Source organism: Mastigoproctus giganteus, chromosome 6 (assembly GCF_048544385.1).
Source record: "Mastigoproctus giganteus isolate SK-2022 chromosome 6, ASM4854438v1, whole genome shotgun sequence".
Taxonomy (NCBI): Eukaryota; Metazoa; Arthropoda; class Arachnida; order Uropygi; family Thelyphonidae; genus Mastigoproctus; species Mastigoproctus giganteus.
The window spans coordinates 72620716-72645977 of NC_143580.1; the positions used below are offsets into that span (position 1 = coordinate 72620716).

Sequence of the window (25262 nt, forward strand, 5' to 3'; positions counted from 1 at the left end):
CATTCCCTGACCTTTCCGCATCCTCCGTATTTGGTGGGCACGGGCTCGAACCCTGGTCTAATCAAGAAGCGTGTGCTACGCACTACTGCTCCTGCCCACCTGGCTATGGAGGCGCCCTTTGCTTTAAGGCAGGTGATGGAAATGTACAGGGAGATACAAGCAGAGTTGCACATGGTGTTTGTAGACATGGAAAAAGCATATGATAGAGTGCCCAGATGTTTGTTTGTTTGTTTGTTTGTTGTTGGGTTTTATTGGCGCATTAGCAACTAAGGCTATAATGCGCCATAGAGTGCCCAGACAAGAGGTATGGAGATGCATGAGGGAGAAGGGTGCATCAGAAAAGTACGAAAGGCTTGTGAAGGAAATGTACGAGGGAGCAGTGACTCAGGTTAAAAGTAGCGTAGGTATGACTGAGGGGTTCTATGCAGTAGTTTGACTGCACCAAGGATCAGCTCTCAGCTCATATATGTTTGATCTGGAAATGGGTGTGTTGGTGAGAGACATGAAGAGTAGAGCACCATGGAGGAGATGATATCGTACTGTGCAAATCATCCAAAGGAAAGGCAGAGAAGAAATTGGAGGAATGGAGAAAAGCGTTGGAAGAGAGAGGCATGAGGATAAGTAGAACAAAGACAGAATATATGGCGTTGAATGGAGAAGATGAGAGTTCCATAAAACTGCAGGAGGAAAAGCTGCCATCGGTTCCAAAATTTAAGCATCTGCGATCGAACGTTGAGAGGGATGGAGGATTGAATGCAGAAATACAGCAATAAGTGCAATGTGGATGACTGATGACTGAACTGGAGAAAGATGAGTGGGGTGCTGTGTGATAAAGTAAATTGCAGAATGAAGAGAAGAGTGTACAAAACTGTGGTTAGACCTGCATTGATGTACGGTGCTGAGACATGGGCAATTACAAGAGCAAGAGGAGAAGATGGAAGTGGCAGAGATGAGGATTCTAAGATGGATGTGTGGTGTGACGAGGAAGGACAGTATAAGAAATGACTACATCAGAGGTACGGTTAAGATGGGGCCTCTGAGTAAAAAAAATGCAGGAATCCAGGTTGAGGTGGCTTGGACAGGTGGAACAAAGAAGTGAGGAGTACGTGGGGGAAGAGGTGCGAAAAGTTGGCGGTGATAGGGAAGAGACCTAAGCTGAGATGGAAGGAAAAGTGGCAGAGGATTTAAAAGAGAGAGGAAGCCCAGGATAGGGAAGAATGGAGGAAAAGAATTAAGGATGGAAATGCCGACCCCATATAAACGTGGGAAGAAGAAGATAAAGAAGACAGAGAAATAGAGTGGGTCAGTAAATCAGTGTCTTATAATGGGGGATTTTAAGTTCCCAGATATTGACTGGAATTTGTGGATTGGTCACTCATATACTAGCAAGACTTTTCGTGGATTTATTGGATGATTGTTTTCTACAGCAGCATGTTCGGAAGGCAACTAGAGGGAGTAATACACTTGATCTGATTATCAGTAGTGATTCTTCATGCATTAAGAATCTGCAGATAAAGGAACCACTAGGTAGCAGTGATCACAGTGTGCTCAAGTGGGATTTACTTGAACAGGTAACTACCATCAGGGGTTAAGGGAAGGGTTTTTGCTTTCGTAAAGGTGACTACAGTGGTCTCAGACAGTATTTAAATTCTACACAATGAGATCAACTGATGATGTTACCAACAGCAAATTCAAAATGGGAAGGATTCAAAGAATTAATCTTGAAAACTACTAGGCTTTTCATACCAACTAAGAAATATTGTTCATGGTTTAGGCCTAAATGGATGTCAGATGAACTAATAGACATGTGGCAGAGAAAAAAAAGCAGGGGATACATACAAATGAACAGGTGACACGAAAGTCTATGATAGATATAAGCTGTTCTGTAACCAAGTCACAAAGGAGGTTAGGAAGGCCAAGGCAGATTACGAAAAATCCTTGGCAAAGGTTGCAAAGAAAAACAGCAAAGAGTTCTTTACTTATGTAAACTCTAGAAGGAAGGGGATGAATCTGATTGGTCCACTTGATATTGATGGTTCAATTGTTGATGATCCTGCTCAGCCAACTAACAAATAAATGAATATTTTGCTTCTACATTCACACATGAGGAGTTATTCAGGGAGGGGAATGCCAGAGGTGAATTAAACTCTGGCAGTGAGCTAGATGATTTTGTAATAACTGAAAGCAAAGTGGAGGAGAAATTATTGAAGATAAACATAAGAAAGGCACCTGGGGTATGGGATCTATCCAGGTATATTAAAGGAGGCAGCAAAGGAAGTAAAGAAACCCTTAGCCATAATTATGACAGCTTCCTTGGACTCAGGGGAGGTAACCATAGAATGGAGATGTGCAAATGTGACCACCCCAATTCACATAGAAGGATCAAAGGGCGACATAAGTAATTACAGACCTGTTAGTTTAACTTCTGTTCCATGGAAATTAATGGAAGCACTTGTTAAAGAAGCACTGCAAGATTATCTAGACAAGACTTCAGTTATAGCTCGGACACAGCATGGATTTGTTAAGGGGAAGTCTTGTCTGAACAATTAGATTGGATACTATGATGTGGTAACAAAGGAACTGGATGCAAAGAATAATTTTGATATATATTTGGATCTTAAAAAGGCTTTTGATAATGTTGCACATGCAAGACTGCTGCACAAAATGGAGCAGTGTGGCACTGGAGGCAAATTGCTGCTATGGATAAAGGGATGTTTGAGTGAGAGAAAACAGAGAGAGGTAATCAATGAACACTGCTCTTCATGGACTAGTGTTATTAGTGGAGTCTGACAGGGTTCAGTGTTGGGTCCATTGTTGTTTTCTGTATTTATTAATGATATTGATTATGGTATATCAGGCTTAATGTCCAAGTTTGCATTCGATATGAAAGTCGGCAATGTTGTTAATGACACTAATGACAGTACACTACTGCAGCAGGATCTGGGAAAGTTGAGCAGATGGACTGAAAGGTGGCAACTGAAGTTTAACATTGACAAATGTAAAGTACTGCATATGGGAAGCAGTAACCCCAGAGTAAGGTATCAACTGTGTGGGACTGCACTGACAGTGGTAGAGAATGAAAAGGACCTGGGGGCAATTGTGCAGGCAGATATGAAGTTTTCAGAGCAGTGCAGACGGTCTGCAAGAGTAGCTCATGGTGTCTTGTCAATGATATACAGGAATTTTTCTAGCAGGGATAAGGAGGTGATTATCCCCTTATATAAGGCAATAGTCAGGCCACGCTTTGAGTACTGTATACAGGTCTCAAGGCCCCATTTTAAGAAGGATGTAGAGCTGTTGGAACGAGTACAGAGAAGGGGGCAACAAGATTAGTGAATGGAACAAATTGTTGCTCTTACAAAGAAAGGCTTAAGTTTTGCAAATTACAGTGTCTGGAGACTAGGCACCTGCGAGGTGATCTAATTGAGGTGCATCATAGGTGATTTTCATCAACCGGTGAAATACCACCACTTTGCTTATTGGAGGCTTGAAGTGGTGAAACCCATGTTTAGTCTCTAGAGCAAAGTTTCCGGCATCCCCCCCCCCCATACTTCTCCTTCGACCCATGCACGGTAATAAGTACTATAGGTTTTGATACCTTTCGTGTTTGGGGTTTTAATAAAAAAAAAAAAAAAAAAAAATACAGCCTTGAATGGTTTGATGGGATTCTTCCTCTTACTCAGAATAATCGCCCGAGAGGACATAAATTCAAATTGAGGAAAGACAGTTGTAGAATAGATGTGCGGAAGTTTGCTTTTAGCCAGTGGGTAGTTGATTGTTGGTACAAACTTCCATTTGCTGTAGTAGAAGTTGATAGCTTAAATAGATTCAAGGCAGAACTAGACAAATATTTGGAGCGAGTGGATGGGTGAAATGAGAAGTTTTTTTTTTTTTGGTTGATGCTATACAAGCTTGCTTTCTTGCATCATGTGCCTTTACTAATGCTAATGCTGAATATGTCTTTGGACTCGTAGTCCTCCATAATTTTTTTTCAAAATGGTATAGTCTTCTTCGATTGCAACTACGCTTCAATCAGTAATAACTTTTTCAAGCCGTGACGCTCTTTAAATTTGTCCAGGCAACCAGATCTGGCGTGGAATGTTTTGTGCCCCAGAAAAGATGTGTACTCCATAGCCTTTTCTTTTATTAATAGCCCTGATATCGGCAGGTTTTGGTCTTGAATCAACTTCATACACTTAAAAACTGCTTCTTCTACATCTTTCCAAAGGCATAATTTCGCACACTTCCGACTGGATCCCGTTTCCTCAAACAGTTTGAGAATCGAAACAGGGTTTTCAGAATGGTTGACCCGCTACTGGCAAGGGCATTAAATTTTAAAGTGATTTTTTTTTTATCACCGCAATCTACACTATTAAGCACTTCCACTTTTCACACTACACTCAAGGATTTCCTCTTAGACACTGTACGGTTACTTGCACAGCAGTTAAAACAAAACTGAAATTAGGGATCATTTGTAGCTACCACATAAACAGAGATAGGTGAGATTTAGTGAAAGTGTAGATGACTCATTTCTTCGAAACAACAGATGGATTTCCAAGATAAAGGAAAATCACTCTGTTCTAATTCTCTAATAGGATGCTTATGGTAGAAAATAGGTTGACCAGAGCCAATGCCCACGTCGGGAATATGCCTTAATCTTTGCCAATGGCTGTGGACAGCTGATCAGCGGGACTTCTCGGCATAGTAATGTATAAGTTGTATAGGTTTTACTTCTTTTTAGCCATTGCTGACACCCTCTGCTGGGCAAAGGCCTCTCACATACTTCCATCTTTTTCTATCCTGCACAGTGGTTGGCCAGTTTCCTCCTGCAGGGTTTTACAGGTGCCATTAAATTGTAAAATGTTTTAGCTCTTAATTAGTGGAATTAAAGCATTTAGCTATTAAAAGCTAAAGGGATTAATGCTTAATACTTTTAGTTCTTAATGCAACATTACACTCTAACATTTTATTTTTCACATTTACAGACAATACTATAGCTGCTAACCTTTGACTTTTGGAGATTTTTCTAAAATCTAGACTTTGGATTTGAAATTAAATTTCACTATAAAATAAGCATTTTATATTTTTTTAATTGTTTACCAATAGAATATGTTTTCAGACATTAGCACACTAAGAGTCTATCTGTGGATTTTTCTGTTTGGACTGTCAGTAAGATACAACTAATTATGGATGGGTTCAAGGAAACTCTTGCAGACTTTACCCCGTTCAGAAACGTTGGGTCAAAGTTTTGACCCAACGTTTCTGAACTTTGGGAATGCTTCATCCAGAGCATTCCCAAAGTTTCACAACAAAGAGAACATTTGAAGTATGTTTTTGTTTTTAAAACCTGGATGAATATCCTTCCACACTGCATTGTTTTGATGACTCTTGTTAAAGGTTTTTACTATATTTCAAGCAGTCTTGTGCAATTGTCAGTTCCACAACCAATGGCCAGTGAATGCACACTTATACAGATATACAAGTTCAGAGGGGTTAAAATAATAATTTTATTTATAATTTTTTCATGATCATGGCAGCAGAGCTTCCTATGACGAAATCCAAATCATTCTTCTGTCAGTTCAGTCAGCTATGCAATCAACTTCCAAAATTAAAAATGGAAGATTTAACAATTGTTGGTGCAGCAAATTTCCACAGTAAATGAATAAGAGACACATCTGACAGAAGAGCTGTGTTCAGATTTTCACACTTTGCACAACATTTAAGAGAGAAAAGAAAAATGATTTGTTCAAGCCAGAGGAACATGAGCAGACTCACTGAATTTTTTAAAAATTCTGATTAACAATTTCTAGGCTCATCTTAATTTTAAATTATTGTGTTTAGATAATTGAGAATTAAAGCAATTTTAAATTTTAAGATTTAAAATTTTTTTTAAAATTCATATTAAAAAACCACCACCTAAAATAACTTTCAAAACATAAATGATCAAAACGGATTTTTTTTTTCTTTTCTTTTTTGTTTTAAAACCCTATCAAGTAAAAATAATTATATTCATAACTGCAGTAGTTTAGTTAGAAGCAAAGGAAAAAAAAAAAGGAAGAATATCTGTATACGAAAAATAAATTTGACTAAAAACCAGAAGAAAACTAAACTTATTAGAAAACTTTCTATAACGGACAAGTTAGCAGGTGTATGGTTGTTATGCGCTTAGCAACCTCTGTCTTTAAGGGTGGGGGAGCAGATATAGAGGAAGCATTTAAAACGTGGAATTTCATGAATTCACATTGAAAACATCTTAAAAGCTTCTATCTACAATAAAAATAATTACACTAAAAGTAAGTTATCTATTAAACACTACTGTTAATACTATACAAGTTATATGATAAGCAATGGCCACTACTGCACATGAGATATAATTTGTATCATGAAAGTGAAAATGCATATTAGGTAAAATTAGTATTCACCATATAGTGCAAGGAAGCCATAGGTTTTTGATGCAATAAAAAATAATAATAAAATAAAATAAATAGCTAAACAAAAATAAAAACAAAACAACCTGTTTCCTTTTTAACACAGGTTACTGTCAGCTAATTTTTAAATTCACTAGGAATTCAGCCTCAACTGCCCATGGAGATAACTTATTTCAGTAATTAACAACTTTTTGGCTAAGACTAATCTTACTAAAATCCAGTAAAATTCTCTTTCTCGGTAATTTAATTTATGGATCCTAGTTCTGGAATCATTTATAGTAGTGAAACTCTTTCCTTCATTCATTTTATTATCCAATCAGAGCCTTACAAGATCTTATCAGGTTCCTTCTAAGTTGCTTGATTGTCCAACCTTGTATGACACATAATCAAAGTTTTTCCTCACATGGGTGACTTCTGCAGATCTCACCAAGATGGTTGGTTGGTTCTTGGGTTTTATTGACGCATTAGCAACTAAGGCTATAATGCGCCATCTCACCAAGAAGGTGCCTCTGTAGCCAGGTGGGGCAGGAGCAGCAGTGCGTAGCACATGCTTCTTGATTAGACCGGGGTTCAAGCCGTGACAACCAAAAACAGAGGATGTGGAAAGGTCAGGGAATGACCACCGCATATCCCCAGAGCAATATGGCCTTAGTTGCTAATGCTCTTAAAAACCAAATAACAACAACAACAACTAACCAAGAAAGTTGCCTCTCTTTAGACTCTTCCAATAAGCTCAATGTCCTTTTATAGCAGTGATGTCCATACTTGAAAACAGCATTCCAAATGTAGTCTCCCAACTGCCTCATATAGAAAATTATGGCATCCTTAACACTACACGCAAATGTTTGATAAATTCATTGCCTGTCTGTGTGTTGCCTTTGTTGCCTCGGTAGAGAACTGAGGCAACAAAGGCAACACACAGACAGGCAATGAATTACCCAAATTGTAACTCCCCTTTTTCTTCTACTGTTTATTAATTCAACCACACCAAATGTATACATTATTTTGGGGTTGCCCATAAAGTGTAAAATATTCCAGTTTTGCAGCATTAAAACATAGCTGCCATTTTCTAACCATCCTTGAAGCTTATCCAAGTCATTCTGAAGGAGTTCTGCTCGACATTGATCATTAACCATCCTCCAATCTTCACAATATATCGACATATATTATGAGAGTAGTCCAGAACCTATCATTGGGGACCACACTTCTAACATTAGATCAATCTGAAGAGTAACCATTAATTGCAACCCTCTAATCACTACCCTGTAGCCGTTCTGAAATCCATCTAAGAATTTTACTGATGATTCTAATGTTTCTGCTTATACAATAACCTCTCATGACAGAGTTAGTCATATGCTTTGCTAAAATTCAAATAACATGTGTCAAAATTATTCCTTATATGCAGCTCACGAGCGAGTCAAAATAGCTAACAAGATTAGTCAGTTATTTTGATCTTAACTAATCCATACTGTGTACCTTCAGAAATCCATTTCAATCTGAATGTCTCTGTAATACACTCTTTATCACTGCCTCCACAGTTTCTCCTACAGATAAAGTCAGAATGACTAGTCTTTAGTTACCTACTTCATTCTTAGAACGACCTTTATGTATTGTTGATACCCTTCTCTAATCCAGAGAATTCACATAAATAACCTTAATGATTCAATACACTCTCCCCCCCTACTTCCTTCAAGATTACTGTGTATGTGCCATGAACGCCAGGAATTTTACTTGCCATTGGGCAAGAAAGTTTTCCTAATAAGTATGCTGCTGTAATTTTAATATTGCTACTTCGTACTGCTCGGCTTCATTTGCATAGCATCTCTTCACTATGTGGTGTTCGTCTGTAGAGACTAATTTGAAGTTACCTGTTCAAATCACCAGAAACACCAGCTAGCTTTTATACGACTTCAACACATTACAAAAAGATCTGATCTGATTCTTTTTTGTATTCACATATATGAAAGCTCCTTGTGCTTGTTCTTTGCTGTCACAGTGATTTCTCGCACTCAGCTTCGGCCAACTCACCTTTTCTTTTGTGTTATTACAGATCAACTTGTAACTTCCACAGGTTTCAGTACTTTTCATCACTTTGTAAGTGTCGCATGTCATTGCCCCAGCAGTTGATCTCTGGGTAGTGCTTACAGTGCAACACAGTGCAAACGTTTTCAGTGGTTACTGTTACTTGACTTTCATATTTTGTTCTGGTTACATATTTTTTGGTATTACTTTATTGAGAGGCTACCCTACTTCCTCGTAGTCTGGGGCAGGCGGGAAGGGTGAATCCCTGCTCGGCTAAACGGGTAATTGATGGAGATGCAGCAGAGAGAAATCTTGATCTGAGTATTTCCATGGCCTTCAGGTTGAATACCCTCGGGACCACATCCTGTTTAACTCGGGAAGCAGAATATTTAATTACCAAAATATACATTTCTTTGGTTAACTTTTAAAATCTGTTTAAGATTGAGTTTGGGATCAAAGGTTCCTTGCTCTTTAGTACTAACAGAGTTGTAAATTTGTACATAGTTTACCAGTTATCATTGCTGATATTTGGTTCTTAAATTGTATACAAGTTTTATTTTATTTATACTTTGACTAATAATGTCCTCAAATGAAATGGATCCTTTATCAGAGGAAATGTTAACAATTACCTCGGAAGAGACAGAAGACGAGAGAGAGAAGAAATAGACAGAGAAATTCAAGAACTGACAGAAATAGAGATATTTTGGGGTGGACTATACCAAGAACACCTGTGAAAGTGATTTCGTTGTCACTCCCCAGTCTCACAACAGTCAAGGGACTCAAAAGGTTCCAAAAAGAAAAATGAAAAAGTGAAAGGAATAAAGGACGTAAATTCCGATACAAGTGAGCGGAAAGAAAGAAATAGGAAAAGGAGAAGAAAAGACAATAGCCTTGATGGTAAATCTGAATACGAAGGATTTGAATTTGTTAAAGAAATTTGGAACAGGCTATCTTATATGTATCCCGCACCTTATATGTGGGATACTCGCAGCAAAATACCAACTGCACCTATACGAATAATACTTGACATGTGGGATAAAGTTCGAGACCAAGGTCTATGACGTTTTTATATAAAATATATTATTAAAGGATAGACTCAAAAAGAAGGAATGGGAGGCAGTTCCAGAGACTTATTCATCTGTAGTAAAGAAAAGTGTAGTGCAGGACAATAAACCTTCAAAAGTGATGATCGTTAAGGCAGCTAATGATAAATATAAGTCAAGTGAAGAAGTCAAGACTAAAATTCTCAAAGAGATAAGACCGATGTTGGCTACATTAAAAGTCAAGAATATGAAACCAACAAGGGCCGAGGAGTCATTGTCAAGATGGTGACCGACAACAATATCACCAAAATAAAAGGGTGTTCAAAACTACAGGAAACAGGACTTGTGTATTCTGTTCCAAAACTAATAATACCAAGAATTGTGCTTTTCAAAATAGAAAAATATGGCAAAGGAAATTTGGATAAAGAACTTTAAAGACTAATATTAGTGAGAAGGATTGTAATAATGGCTTAGAGTTTCTAACTGTAAATAAATCTAAGAGTACTCAAATAGAAAACTGGGTCATTTAGGTGGCTCCAAAATTTTGGCAAATTATAATGAATAAGAAGCATTTGCTGATAGGCTGGTCATCCTGCCGATATAAGGAAATATGTACAGTAACACAATGTTACAAATGTACAATGTAAGGAAACGTAGCTAAATACTGTACAAAGGAGATGTGTGGACACTGTGGGAAAAATAGGCATGTTTTTAAGGATTGTACAGAAAGAAATAAAGAACCAGTTTGTAGAAATTGTAAAGGAAATAATATAGAGGCAACTAATGTGGCAGTGGATAGGGGATGTCCTGAGTATAAAAAGGCTTTAAAGCTTTATAAAAAGAAAATAAATTATGGCTTAAAGGACTTAAGGTTCTACAACTAAATGCTCAGAGAGCTAAAAGTGTTGCCTCTGAAGTTAACTACCCCATGGAGAAAAAGGATATTGCCGTGGCCCTCTTGCAGGAGCCATACGTTGCCTAGGCTCAGATCAGAGGCTATCCACAAAATTAGAAGGTTATTGCTGAAGGTAATGCTCCTAAGACTGCTATTATAGTAAGAGCAAAAGATGTGGTTGTGACTAAAGGCATGCTTTTGTCAGACAATAATGCAACCTGTTGTGAAATAATTGGGTCTTTGGAAGGGTTTACCTAATAATGCTATATTGTCAAGCTTGCAGAACCTATTGAACCTTATGTGGAGTACCTAGAAAAGGTACATGGCATGTTGGGCTCCAGCAAGGCGGTCATCGCTTTAGACTCAAACTCCAATTCATAATTATTGGGCAGTAGTTGTTCTGATCAAAGAAGATATGGTCTGGCAAAATTTATTGCTGCCTCTGGCATGGAGGTAGTTAATGTGGAAGGACATCTTCCTAGTTATTCCACTGTCCATGGGCAATCCTATATAGACTTTACTATGGTTACAAATGCTATAAGAAAAAATTAAAGAGTGGAAGGTAACTGAGTCCAATACCAATAGTGATCACAATTCTATCCTTTTACAGTAAGTGCAGAAGATGAAATTCAGTGCCCAAATGATATTGATAGATACTTAACTAAAAGTGCTATGTGATCCAAATTTAATACTATGTATTTAAGCTTAGTAAATATTATATATTGGCAAGGACACACCTATTCAGCATGAGCTGACAATGAATCTTAGATCAATCATGTAATGTTAGCATGAAGAAAAAGAAATTTGTAAATAGGCCTGTTTTTTGGTGGTCTGACCATTTGACTCAATTAAGAAAGCAATCAATGAAATTGAGGAGAAAATGTCAGAACCATAGACATCTAGGTAATTTAGATATATTACATTATTATATGGAAAGGTATAAAGTGCCAAAGAAAGTATGTAAAAGCTGTTAACACTGCCAAGATAAACAGTTGGAGAAAATTCATGGAAGAGCAAGGATCCTAAGATCCATGGGGTTCGATTTTTAAGATAATAACTAATAAGAGAAAATTGCCGGATGTAACCAGTACTATAGGGAATGATATTGAGCAAACCTGAACTTGGACTGACTCTGTGAACAAGTTCCTATACATCATCTTTCCACAAGAAGAAATGGACATGGAGATGCTAACATCAAAGACAAATTGTTTCCAAGAATTTAGAATATAAAGCAGATATTCAAGAAAGAGAATCTCTTGATGAGTTAACTTCAGCAATGGACCAGGCGAAGGATGGCAAGTCACCAGGCCTGGATAAAATAGAAGTAATTGTTATGAAAAGGGCATATTCACTAACTCCAGAGCTGTATTTAAGTATGTATAATAATTGCTTAAAAGATGGTATTTTCCCACAGAGTTGGAAGGATGCACAATTGAAACTTATATTAAAAGGAACAGATAGACTAACGAATGATGCTGGTGCATATGATCAATTGCTTTCCTTTATGAACAGCTCTGTGTGGGCAGACTGATGATTAAATATAATGAAAAACCTATGTCCTCAGAAAGTCAGTATGGCTTTAAAAAGGATTAAGTGCTGAGGATGCAGTATGTAGATTAGTCGACTGTAGAGGAGAGTGATTTGAGATATGTACTAGCAGTCTATGTTGATTTCAAGGGTGCTTTCAGGCGACTCTCATGAGAGAGTATTATAGCAAGAATAAGAATAACTGAATATTCTGGTCCTTATATTTAGTGTTTAGAAACTATTTTAGTGATCAAAGAATGGTAGTTAAGCACTATATACTGAAATTACAAGAAGTGTATTATGTGGATGTCCTCAAGGCTCGGTGATAGATCCCTTCGTCTGGAATATTGTCTTAGATGAATTCTTAAACAAGGACATAGAAGGAACAAGATATACAGCCTATGCCGTTGATTTAGCAATTCTAATTACTGGGAATTCTCATTCTCAATTGGAGAACAGAGCTGAAAATGTATTAACAGAATGGTATAGATGGCCAAGAATAAATAAGTTGCAAATTTCATAAGAAAAGACTGTGCAAATGCTACTGAAAGAAGTTAAGCATGAATAGAGCACAGACTGTCAGGATGAATGGGGTGGGCAGTTCGGTATGTGAAAGTCACAAAATATTTAGGAATACAAGTTGAAGAATGGTTGTTCTTTACCTAGCATGCTAAATATCTTAAGAATAAGATTCGAACATTGTATACCAAGCTCCAGAGGTTTATAAGGTCTGATTCGGCTATAAAAGGCCGGGCCAAAAACCTTTTGTATGAATGTCTATTTGTACCCATCATGACACATGCCTCAGGAGCTTGGGTACATAGAATAAGTAAGGTGATAATGCAAAAATATACTTTACAGGCACAGAGATTTGCCTTATTGAGTGTGACCAGGGTAGCAGTAGTAGTAGTGGCATGTGATGCAAGAAAGCAAGTGTATGAGCTTATGCAGCATCAGCCAAAAAAAAAATATCACACCATTCCCTCCAAATGCCTGTCCAGTTCCTCCTTAAATTTATTCAACCTATCAACTTCCACAACGACAGATGGAAGTTTGTTCCAGCAATTAACCACCAGCTGGCTAAAGGCAAATTTCCGCACATCTATTCTACATCTGTCTTTTCTTAATTTGAATTTATGCCCCCTTAGGGGGCATTAGATAAAAGAAGGGATATTCTAAACAATAATGCTGTGAATGTGTAATCTGAACAAGTGGAAGGATCCCATCAGAATTCAGCGTGCTCAACCCATTCAAAGCCTTATACACCTCAATCAGATCACCACGCAGGTGCCTAGTTTCCAGCCACTGCAATTAGCAGTACTTAAGCCTCTCTTGGTAAGAGGATCCCTTCATTCCCCTGACCAATCTTGTTGCCCTTCTCTGTACACGCTCAAGTAAATCTACATCCTTCCTAAAATGAGGCCTCCAGACCTGTACGCAGTACTCAAGGCGTGGCCTGACCATTGCCTTATACAGAGGGACAATCACCTCCTTCTCCCTGCTAGCAAAATTCCTATATATCATTGACAAAACCCCATGACCTGCCCTGGCAGCCGGTCTGCATTGCTCCGAAAACTTCATATCTGACGGCACAATTACTCGCAGGTCTTTTTCATTTTCTACCACCTTAAGTGTAGTTCCACACAGTTGGTATGTTTCTCTGGGGTTACTTCTACCCATATGCAGTACTTTGCATTTGTCAAGGTTAAACTTCAGTTGCCACTTCTTAGCCCATCTGCCCAAATTATCTAGATCCTGTTGCAGTAGCACACTGCCATTACTGCCATTAACAACCCTGCCAACCTTTGTATCATCTGCAATCTTCGACATTAAGCCTGATATACCTTCATCAGTATCATTGATAAATATACAAAACAACAGTGACCTAACACCGAACCCTGTGGGACTCCACTAATAACATTAGTCCAAGAAGAGCAGCACCCATTGATTACCACCCTCTGTCTTCTCCCACTTAACCATCCTTTTATCCATTGTAGCAACTTACCCTTAATACCATTCTGCTCCAATTTGTACAATAGCCTTCTATGCGCAACAGTGTCAAAAGCTTTCCTGAAATCCAAATATATGATATCAAAATTATTTTTTGCATCCAGTTCCTTTGTAACCACATCATAATATCCTATAAAATTTGTCAGACAAGACTTTCCCTTAACAAACCCATGCTGTGTCTGAATTATTGCTGCAGTCTTGTCTAGATGATCCTGCAATGCATCTTTAACCAGTGACTCCATTATTTTACCCGGAACAGAAGTTAAACTGTTCTGGGTATGCAGAATTGTCTCCTCAGAAGCTCTACAGATAATATCTGGGAAAATGCCTGTTAAGTATGTTATACTGCTGAGTGGTTTATTATATTATACCAAGAAAAATATAAGAAAGACTATTCTGGGCATGTCTTCTTTCCCAGATGAAAATAAAGTATATGTGCGATCAGATAATAAAACCGAGAAAGCATGAATATTGGAAAGACTGATCTGATGGCTTTATGACAAAATTCTAATAAAGGAAGACAGATATATCTGTTTAATCCCCAAGTTGGATTAAATGCAACATTCCTAATAACAGGACACAACTTGGCATATAGATTGTTCCAGCTAGTTTTAAAAGAGTAAGGAACTTGAAAATTCAGACAGGAGGAAACTTCTCAACATATTATATTGGAATAATATGTTGAGATGTGGAAATTATGTTGATTTAAGACTAACCTTGGAGATGTCTTCTGGCATGGACTTAAAAGAAGCTCTCTGAGTATTGTTCACAGAGAAGAAATTGTTTAAGTATTTTAATGACTTTGTTAGTGCAGTGTTTAGAAGATGGAAAAACCTCATTACTAGATAGTAGAAGCCAGTCTCCTCGCGGAAGGGATGGAAACTTCTTTGACTAAAAAAAAAAAAAAAAAAAAAAAGGATTAAAATGTTGTCAAGATATATTCTCTTCAGAGAAGGCTAAGTGGCAGTAATGAAGTTTTGTTTAGTTTGTTTATGTTAAATTTTTATAACTAACTGTTTTTTGAACTCCACAGCCCAGACATTAAGAAAACAGTATGTCCCGAGCCATGGATAGGCTTTGGCCTAGGGAATGATTGAACACATAGTATCTTAAAAGTATGTATGTCCCATGTCATCTTTTTCTACTCTATTAGACTAAGCAACTCTGTATTCATCAATCTCATCATCCTCCTCATGCTATATTTTCTTAATGGTATGTATACATCCAGTGCTTCTGTAACCATTGCTTTAAAGATATTCCGTAATTCTGATGTATTAACCCTCCCTTCACTATCTGGAGACTACGATAGAGACCATGTAGCATGGTCCCTGTCATAGCCTCCTTTTCTGAAATTAAATTTTATGCCTTTACCTTTAACTACTCTTTCTTCATCTTCCAAGAACTGCATGATCACTTCCTGCTAATGGTTCCTGTACTCCGTGCTTTATGATGCTATCCAGTTTGTGGAATGATAAGGTTTAGAATTTCCTCGAATGTTATTTCCCCCAACATGCTGATACAAATAATCATCTAATTTATTTAAAAGTTTTGTTCCCCATAGTGATAATCAATAAGGGTCAAACTGAAATAACTTATAATAAGACAATCACACACGCTCACCCAACCTAGCTGCTTGCAGTGATTCTCATCACACTCTTCACAATCTCTTGGTTGGTAGCATTATCCACTCTCTTTTTAACTTTGCATCTAATTATTTCACAATGCACAGATTCTATGCAGAATCTGTGAATGGGTGAAAATTTTTTACAGGTGACAAAAATGTGTAATTTTTTCCAGCATGCATAAGTTCTAAATTTGGGTAAGCTTTAGTCATGCTCAGGCAACTTTTAATAAAAAGAATGACATCCCTAGCATCCCCTTATCTTGTCTATCCTCCCTAAATACAGTGAAACTCATCATTCCCTATTTCTGGGTGACACCACATTTCCATCAGAACTACTATGTCTAATCAGGAGTTTGAATTCACTCATTTCACTCTCAACATTTAGGACTTTACTGCAGACACAGTTAAACTAAGTGTCCTTGTATAGTTTACTACCTTGACATCCCTCTTGAAGTTTTTTTTTTTTTTTTCTTAGCATTAGCTTCCCATTCATTTGAAATATAATTACTGATAGCTCATCATGCCAACATCAGCTGTTGTGGCAACACAGTAATAGTATTAATTATTTGTAAATAACATTAAAGGATGCTTACCTTTAATATTATTTACAATATTATTCTGATAATAGTTTTCTGTAAAAAGTGTATCATAATTTCATAATATTTGCAAAATGAAATAGTTTTGAAATAAATTGGAAATAATCCCACAACTGTAATCTCTTACTCGTATGCTAACAGATACTGTATTTGGTTCACATCAGCAAATGTGCGAACTATGCATGCTTCACAAAACTTCAGCAACAACCAGTTGCAAATACTGTGTTCTTTTAAAGGGGGGGGAGAGAGATAGAGAGATGCAATTGAAGATATAATGCTCTGGTTATAAGTTGTGCATCAAGACCAGTTGGGGCATTAAAACTTTTTGTTTTTGGTGCAAGAATCTTAATAGCTGAGTGCAAAATGGATTTTAACAAAAAACGCAGCACAAGGAGATTAAATTTTTAATCCATCAGCATGGGTGTTTGAAACTGGAAGAGAAGTGACAATGTAACTCTAGGAAATGTATTTTTGTATACCAGTGTACATTAGTCAAAAGGTACAAAGACGAAAGGTAAAATGAAGTATAGGGAGATGACAAAAATGTGCCAATGTGCTGCACAGACTGAAGTTTTTATTGTGAAATCAAAGTTAAATTAGTACTTAGAGGTAAAATGAACTACCAATGAATTATAATGTAAAGCTTACTTTTTTATTTGGTTCTTCATCCAGTTGATTAAGTGTTTTCACAAAATCCTCATCATCATGCTTTTCTTCTGTCTTTTCTTTAAATTTTTTAGGTTTCTAGAGAAAAGAAGAATAAAAATGTAAAAGAAATACTGAAAATAAAAGTTGTTATATTCAGAGTTATTGTATTTCAGGAGAGATACTACTAAGTCAGTTATCCTCCCACCTCCCCTGCCCAGCATACACACTACTTAATTTGGATGCCTGCAAGAGTACTACTACCAGTAGATCTGTACCTCTGAAGAGTAAGAAATGTTGGGTCTCACCATGATTTAATCATAATCTCAAAAGAGACGAATCCTACTGCATGACAGAAAAGATGCCAGATCTTTGCTCAGAAAACCACAGTTCTCACTGATTTAAATCGCTGTTAAGCAAAGATTCCAAGTAAAGAGAATGATCCACATTTTTGGGAGATTTCCTTTGTCAGGGAAACGTGACATTTTATGTAATAAGGATAGGTGGGCTAAAAATAGTGTGTCTGCTAATATCAATAAATAATGATGTCACCAACAGATAGTCAGATTTGTGGGGGGGACGGCATTATTATCCAGGTGGAGACTACGTGAAGGTGTGGGGATATTAGGCAGAAATGAACTTACGTTAGATAAATACAGGACTAGGCTAAAAAAAGTCATGAGTTAGGTCACAATATATATATATATATCTACATGATATTGCCAAAAGGAATGTCTTTGTGTGCACGCGCAATGTAAGGAGTGTGAGGAAATCAGGCGCAAACTGAGCGTTGTTATGGGCCTATATGAGAGCTTGAAGGACAGGGTGGATGCCCTTGCAGAATTTAAATTGAGAGGCCCATCAAGCTCTCAGCTGCCCACATCAATGCCAGAGCTTGCATTTGAACATCATACAATACTGAGGCAACCCCCAAGGTAGAGTGCACAGGTCCCAAAGGAACTAGTTGTTGTCGGTGACTATGGTCAGGGAAACAGGGAACATAATGTGCAAAAAGGATGGGTGGAACAGGACCAAAACTGGTCCTTTTCCACCTATCAGAGTAAATATCATCTTTTAAAGACAAAAAAAAGGTTGATATTGTTGTACACGCTGGCACTAATGATATTAAGAGTAGGAGATGGGCGGAATTACTTAACAAGTACAGGTCAATGTTGAAAACAAACTGTGAGTTAAGGTTGAATTTGAAAGTGTCTGCCATTCTGCCCAGACATGATAGGAGGGTGTACATGATGAGAGCCTTGTCTGTCAATTCAGCCCTGGAGAGATTGTGCAAGGCCCAGGGGGTAGAATTTTCCTCAGCCTGGTCTGTGCTTGTTAACAGGAGAGACTGCTTATACAGGGATGGGATACACTTAAATAGAAAAGGTGCAAGAATATTTGCTGATATTGAGACAGAGTTAGTAGGGTCGGAAAACTAATAGCTTGGAATAAATGGACAAACTGATAAACAGTAGCCGCTGGTAGAGGTAAAAGTGATTCTTGCACTGCTTCTATTGAAATTAGCAGCCGCCTAGAAAACAAGGTGCAGCGGATTCCAGAGAGTGCTATGAGTCATTGCAGAACAAGTAAATACATGGGCTGTGTTAGAGTAGAAGAATTGAAACAGCTGCACGTATACTTGCGTGTACACAAATGCTAGGAATTTGGAAAATAAATTTGATGAATTTGAGGTGTTGGTCAAAACATCAAAGGCAGATATTGTTGGGATAACAAAGACATGGTGTCACACAGATATAAGGAATGCAGAACTGGAATTTGAGGAGTACAATGTGTACAGGAAGGACAGATAGACAGGATAGAAAGGGAAGAGGGGTTATTCTATTGGTTAAGAAACACAAAATCAAAGGAAGTACAGCCAGTCGACATGGCTGGAGAGTGCAATGTAGAGTCAGTTTGGTGTGACATAAGCACTGGGAAAGCAAAATTGAGAGTAGGATGTGTTATAGGCCTACTGACTCTAATGAGTATAATAAACAGCTGTACAGAGAAATAGTGTGGGCCAGTAAATCAGATTGTCTTATAAAAATGGGAGATTTGAACTTACCAGATATAGACTGGAACTTGTGGGTTGGCCACATACAACATTAGCAAGACTTTTGTGTATTTATTGGATGATTGTTTTCTACAGCAGCATGTTCGGGAGGCAACTGGAGGGAGTAATACTCTTGATCTGATTATCAGTAGTGATCCGTCATGCATTAAGAATCTACAGATAAACTAAACACTAGGTAGCAATGATCACAGTGTGCTAAAGTGGGATTTAGTTGAAGAGATAACTACCATCAGTGGTAGGTAAAGGGAAGGGTTTTTGCTTTGGTAAAGGTGACTATGGTGGTCTGAGACAGTATTTAAATTCTATACGATGAGACCAACTGATGATGCTACCAACAGCAAATTGAAAATGGGAAGCATTTAAAAAATTAATCTTGGAAGCTACTAGGCTTTTCATACCAACTAAGAAATAGTGTTCAAGATTTAGGCCTAAATGGATGTCAGATGAACTAATTATACATGTGGCAGAGAAGAACATGTAGGGGGATACATAAATTAACAGGTGACACAGAAGCCTATGATAAAATATAACCTGTTCTTTAACCAAGTCACAAAGGAGGATAGGCAGGCAAAGGCAGATTACAAGAAATCTTTGGGAAAGGATGAAAGAAAAACAGCAAAGAGTCCTTTACTTGTGTAAACTGTAGAAGGAAGGGGATGAATCAGATTGTTCCACTTGATATCGATGGTTCAACTGTTGATGATCCTGCTCAGGTAGTTAAACTAAATGAATATTTTGCATCTACATTCACACATGAGGAGTTATTCAGGGAGGGGAATGCCATAGGTATATTAAACTCTGACAGTAAGCTAGTGATAATCTTTTAAAACTAAGAGTAAAGTGGAAAAGACATTGTTGAAGATAAACATAAGAAAGGCATCTGGGGGTCGATTGAATCTATCCAGTTCTATTAAAGGAAGCAGCAAAGGAAGTAAGCAAACCCTTAGCCATAATTATGAGAGCTTCATTGGAGGTACCCATGGACTGGAGAAGTGCAAATGTGACCCCAATCCACAATGAAGGATCAAAGGGAGACACGGGTAATTACAGACCTGCTAGTTTAACTTCTGTTCCATGGAAATTAATGGAGGCAGTGGTTAAAGAAGCAGTGCAGGATCATCTAGACAAGACTTCAGTTATAGTTCGGACACAGCATGGGTTTTTTGAGAGGAAGTCATGTCTGACCAATTTGATTGGATACAATGATGTAGTCACAAAGGAACCGGACACAAAGAATAATTTTGATCATATATTTGGAACTTAGAAAAGTTTTTGATACTGTTGCACATGGAAAACTACTACACACACATTGGAGCAGTGTGGTATTGGAGGAAAATTGCTGCTATGGATAAAGGGATGATTGAGTGAGAAGGAGACAGTGTGGTAATCAATGGACACTGCTCTTCGTGAATTTTATTAGTGGAGTCCCCCAGGGTTCAAGTGTTGTGTCCATTGTTGTTTTCTGTATTCATTAATGATATTGATGATGGTATATCAGGCTTAAGGTCCAAGTTTGCATATGACATGAAGGTTGGCAGGGTTGTTAATGACACTAACGACAGTATACTGTTGGAACAGGATCTAGATAAGTTGAGCAGATGGGCTGAGAGGTGGCAATTGAAGTTTAGAACTGACAGTGGTAGAGAATGAAAAGGACCTGGGGGTAATTGTGCAGGCAGATATGAAGTTTTCTGAGCAGTGTAGACAGGCTGCAAAGAGTAGCTCATGGTGTCTTGTCAATGATATACAGGAATTTTTCTAGAAGGGATAAGGTGGTGATTATCCCCTTGTATAAAGCACTGGTCAGGCCACGCCTTCAGGACTGTATACAGGTCTGGAGGCCTCACTTTAAGAAGGATGTAGAGCTGCTGGAACGGGTACAGAGAAGGGCACAAGATTAATAAATGGAATAAAGGGTTGCTCTTACGAAGAAAGCCTTAAATTTTGCAAATTACAGTGTCTGGAGACTAGGCCTTCAGTGGCTTGAGAATGCTCAATGCTGATTGGATTCTTACTCTTGCTCAGAATAATCGTCAGAGAGGGCATAAATTCAAATTGAGGAAAGACAGTTGTAGGAGAGATGTACGGAAGTTTGCCTTTAGCCAGAGGATGGTTGATTGTTGGAACAAACTTCCATCTGTCATAGAAGTTGATAGCTTAAATAGATTCAAGACAGAACTAGACAAACATTTGGAGCAAGTGGATGGGTGAAATGAGAAGGTGTGTGTTTTTTATTATTTTTTTTTGGCTGATGCTATATAAGCTTGCTTTCTTGCATCATGAGCCTTTGCTAATGGTAAGGCTAATGCCTGCCCCATGGCTTTTGGAAGAAAATTTACATCAGTGTGACCTTCACTTGTAGGTAGAAAGAATCTATTTTGTAAAGATAGGATACACTTTGTTTTTGCCAGTATCAATAATGACAGCTTAAGGGTTCAGGAATACTTCTAGTTGGGGGGGGGGTGGACGCAGATGATATGTGTTTTTCACATGATATGATTTATGTACATTACATTCACACATGAGGAGATATTTAAGGAGGAGAGGGCCAGATGTTTATCAAACTCTAACAGGTAGCTAAATGATTTTGTAATAACTGAGAGCAAATTGGAGCAAAAATTGTTGAAGTTAAACATAAGGAAGGCACCTGGGGAGGGTGGGGTTTATCCAGTTATATTAAAGGAGGTGGCAAAGGAAGTAAACAAACCTTTAGCCATAATTATGAAAGCTTTCTTGGACTCAGGGGAGGTCCACGTGGACTAGAGGTGTGTAAATATATCACCAGTTCACAAAGGGTGACAAACAATTACAGACTTGTTAGCATTAGCATATGATGCAAGAAAGCAAGCTTATGAACATAAGCCAAAAAAAAAAAAAAAAACCACTTCCACTTCACCCCTCCGTTCGTTCGAAATACCTGTCCAGTTAAGCCTTAAATTTGTTTAGGCTATCAACTTCCACAACAAGGGAAGTCTTCCACCAACCAACTACCCGCTGGCTAAAGGCAAATTTCCCCACATCTATCTTACATCTGTCTTTCCTCAATTTAAATTTATGTCCTCTCAGGTGATTATTGTGAGCAAGAGGAAGAATCCCATCAGCATTGAGCATGCTCAAACCATACAAGGCTTTATACACCTCTATCAGATCACCTCACCGGTGCCTAGTCTCCAGACACTGTAATTTGCAAAACTTAAGCCTTTCCTCATAATGGCAACCCTTTGTTCCATTCACTAATCTTGTTGCCCTTCTCTGTACTCGTTCCAGCAGCTCCATACCTGTATACAGTACACAAGGTGTGGCTTGACCATTGCCTTATACAAGGGAATAATCACCTCCTTATCCCTGCTAGAAAAATTCCTGTATATCACTGACAAGACACCATGAGCTACTCTTGCAGACCGTCTGCACTGCTCTGAAAACTTCATATCTGCCTGCACAATTACACTCAAGTCCTTTTCATTCTCTATCACTGTCAGTGTAGTACCACAGAGTTAATATGTTGCTCTGGGGTTGCTGTTTCCCATATGTAGTACTTTACTTTTATCAATGTTAAACTTCATTTGCCACCTCTCAGCCCATCTGCTCAACCTTTCCAGATCCTGTTGCAGCAGCATAGCGTCAGTAGTGTCCTTAAGTACCCTGCCAACCTTTGTATCTTCGTCAAACTTGGACATTAAGCTTGATATACCATCATCAATATTATTTATAAATACAGAAAACAATAATGGACCCAACACTGAACCCTGAGGGACTCCACTAATAACATTATTCCACTATGAGCATTGTCCATTGATTACCACTCTCTGTCTTCTCCCCCTCAACCACCCCTTTATCCATAGCAGCAATTTGCCTCCAATGCCACACTACTTCAATTTGTGCAGCAATCTTCCATGTGCAACAGTATCAAAAGCCTTTCTAAGATCCAAGTATATAATATCAAAGTTATTCCCTGCATCCAGTTCTTTTGTTTCTACATCATAGTATCCAATCAAATTAGTCAGGCAAGACTTTCCCTTAACAAAACCATGCTGTGTCCGAGCTATAACTGAATTCTTGTCTAGATGATCCTGCAGTGCTTCTTTAACCAGTGCCTCCATTAATTTCCCTGGAACAGAAGTTAAACTCACAGGTCTATAATTACTTGTGTCAGCCTTTGATGCTCCTTTATGAATTGGGGTCACATTTGCACATCTCCAGTCTGTGGGTACCTCCCCTGAGTCCAAGGAAGCTCTCATAATTATGGCTAAGGGTTTGCTGCCCCCTTTAATATAACTGGATAGATCCCATCCACCCCAGGTGCCTTTCTTGTTGAAATTGTTGAAGAAATCTTCAACAATTTCTCCTCCACTTTACTCTCAGTTATTACAAGATTCTCTAGCTTACTGCCAGAGTTGAATACAGCTCTGGCATTCCCCTCGCTGAATAACTCCTCACGTTTGAATGTCGATGCAAAATATTCATTTAGTTTGTTAGCTACCTGAGCAGGATCATCAACAGTTGACCCATCGATATCAAGTGGACCAATCTGATTCATCCCCTTCCTTCTAGAGTTTACATAACTAAAGAACTCTTTGCTGTTTTTCTTTGCATCCTTTGCCAAAGATTTCTCGTAATCTGCCTTCGCCTGCCTAATCTCCTTTGTAACTTGGTTACAGATCAACTTATATCTATCATAGGCTGCTGTGTCACATGTTAATTTATATGTATCCCATGCATTTTTCTTCTCTGCCATATGCCTCATTAGTTCATCTGACATCCATTTAGGCTTAAACCTTGAACGATTTAACTTTCTGTTCCAGGGAAATGAATGGAGGCACTGGTTAAAAAAAGCATTGCACGATCATCTAGATAAGACTGTAGTAATAATTCGGACATAGCATGGGTTTGTTAAAAGGAAGTCTTGACTATGGACCCCAGTACTCCAGGCCCATTTGTCACTAAGTCTTGACTAACCAATTTGAGTGGATACTATGACGTGGTAACAAAGAAACTGGATGCAACAAGTAATTTTTATATCACATACTTGGATTTCAGAAAGCTTTTGATATTGTTGCACATGGAAGACTGCTATACAAATTGGAGCCGTATGGTATTAAGCGCAAGTTGTCACAATGGATAAAAGGATGGTTGAGTAGGAGAAGACAGAGTGGTAATCAGTGGACACTGCTCTATGTAGACAATTTCCAATGTTATTAGTGGTGTCCCCCACGGTTCGGTGTTGGGCCCATTGTTGTTTGTCAATGAAATTGATGAACAACAAAAACATACCTTCATCAATTTCATATTTATCAATGAAATTGATGAAGGTATATCAAGCTTAATGTCAAAGTTTGCATATGATACAAAGGCTGGCAGGGTTGTTAATAATAGTAATGACAGTATGCTGCTGCAACAGGACCCGGAGAAGTTGGGCAGATGGGCTGAGAGAGGGCAACTGAAGTTTAAAAATTGACAAATGCAAAGTAGTGCATATGGATAGCAGTACGCCGAGAAAAATGTACCAACTTGGTGGTGTTATACTCAGGGTAGTGAAGAATGAAAGAGATCAGAGGGTATTTTGTAGTGCAGACATGAAGTTTTCTGAGTAGTGCAGACAGGCTGCAAGAGTAGGTCACGGGGTCTTGCCAATTATATATAAGAATTTTGTGAGCAGAGATAAGGAGGTACTTATCCCCTTGTATAAGGCCATGGTCAGGCCACACTTTAAAGTACTGCATACAGGTCTGGAAGCCACATTTTAGGAAGGATGTAGTTACTAGAACGAGTACAGAGAAGGGCAAGAAGGCCTGGTAAGGAGAACAAAGGGGGTGCTCTTACGAAGAAAGGCTTAAGTTCTGCTAATTGCAGTGTCTGGAGGGAGTAAGCACATGCGAGGTGATCTCACTGAGGTGTATAAAGCCTTGAATTGATTAAGCAGGCTCAATGCTGATGTGATTCTTCCTCTTGCTCACATTAAAAACCTGAGGGGGCATAGATTCAAACTGACAAAAGACAGTTGTGGAATAGATGACAGAAATTTTCCTTTAGCCAGCAGACAGTTGATTGGTGGAAGAGACTTTCATCTGTTGTTGTTGAAGTTGATAGCTTAAATAAATTCAAGGCAGAACTAGACAAACATTTGGAACAAATGGATAGGTGAAATGGGAAGTTTTTTTTTTTTTTTTCCTTGGCTGATGCCATATAAGCTTGCTTTCTTACATCATATGCCTCAACTAATGCTAATCTCATACTGTCACTGCAATAACCAATACTGGCAAGTAGTTCTGGGGGTAACGACATTTCAAATGAACAGGAAGCTAATGCTGGGGGAACAAGCTTAAATAATTTCAAAGTGTGTGTCATGGAGAACATTTAGAAGAACTATAGAAGAACATTTAGTCTAAACTGTGTTAATG

General features: G+C 38.2%; 1 protein-coding gene across 4 annotated transcripts in view; it reads right to left on the reverse strand.

The window, feature by feature from the left end:
* Gnf1 (germ line transcription factor 1) overlaps positions 1 to 25262 on the reverse strand; it is a 397251-nt gene that overhangs the window by 301785 nt on the left and 70204 nt on the right. For 2 of the 4 annotated variants that reach the window (XM_090376042.1, XM_090376041.1), the window contains exon 6: positions 16794 to 16889. The exons of the other annotated variants lie outside the window; for them this stretch is intronic. In XM_090376042.1, the coding sequence (XP_090232168.1) occupies positions 16794 to 16889 (96 nt within the window). The remainder of the gene's footprint in view (positions 1 to 16793; positions 16890 to 25262) is intronic. 4 annotated transcript variants of the gene reach the window in all.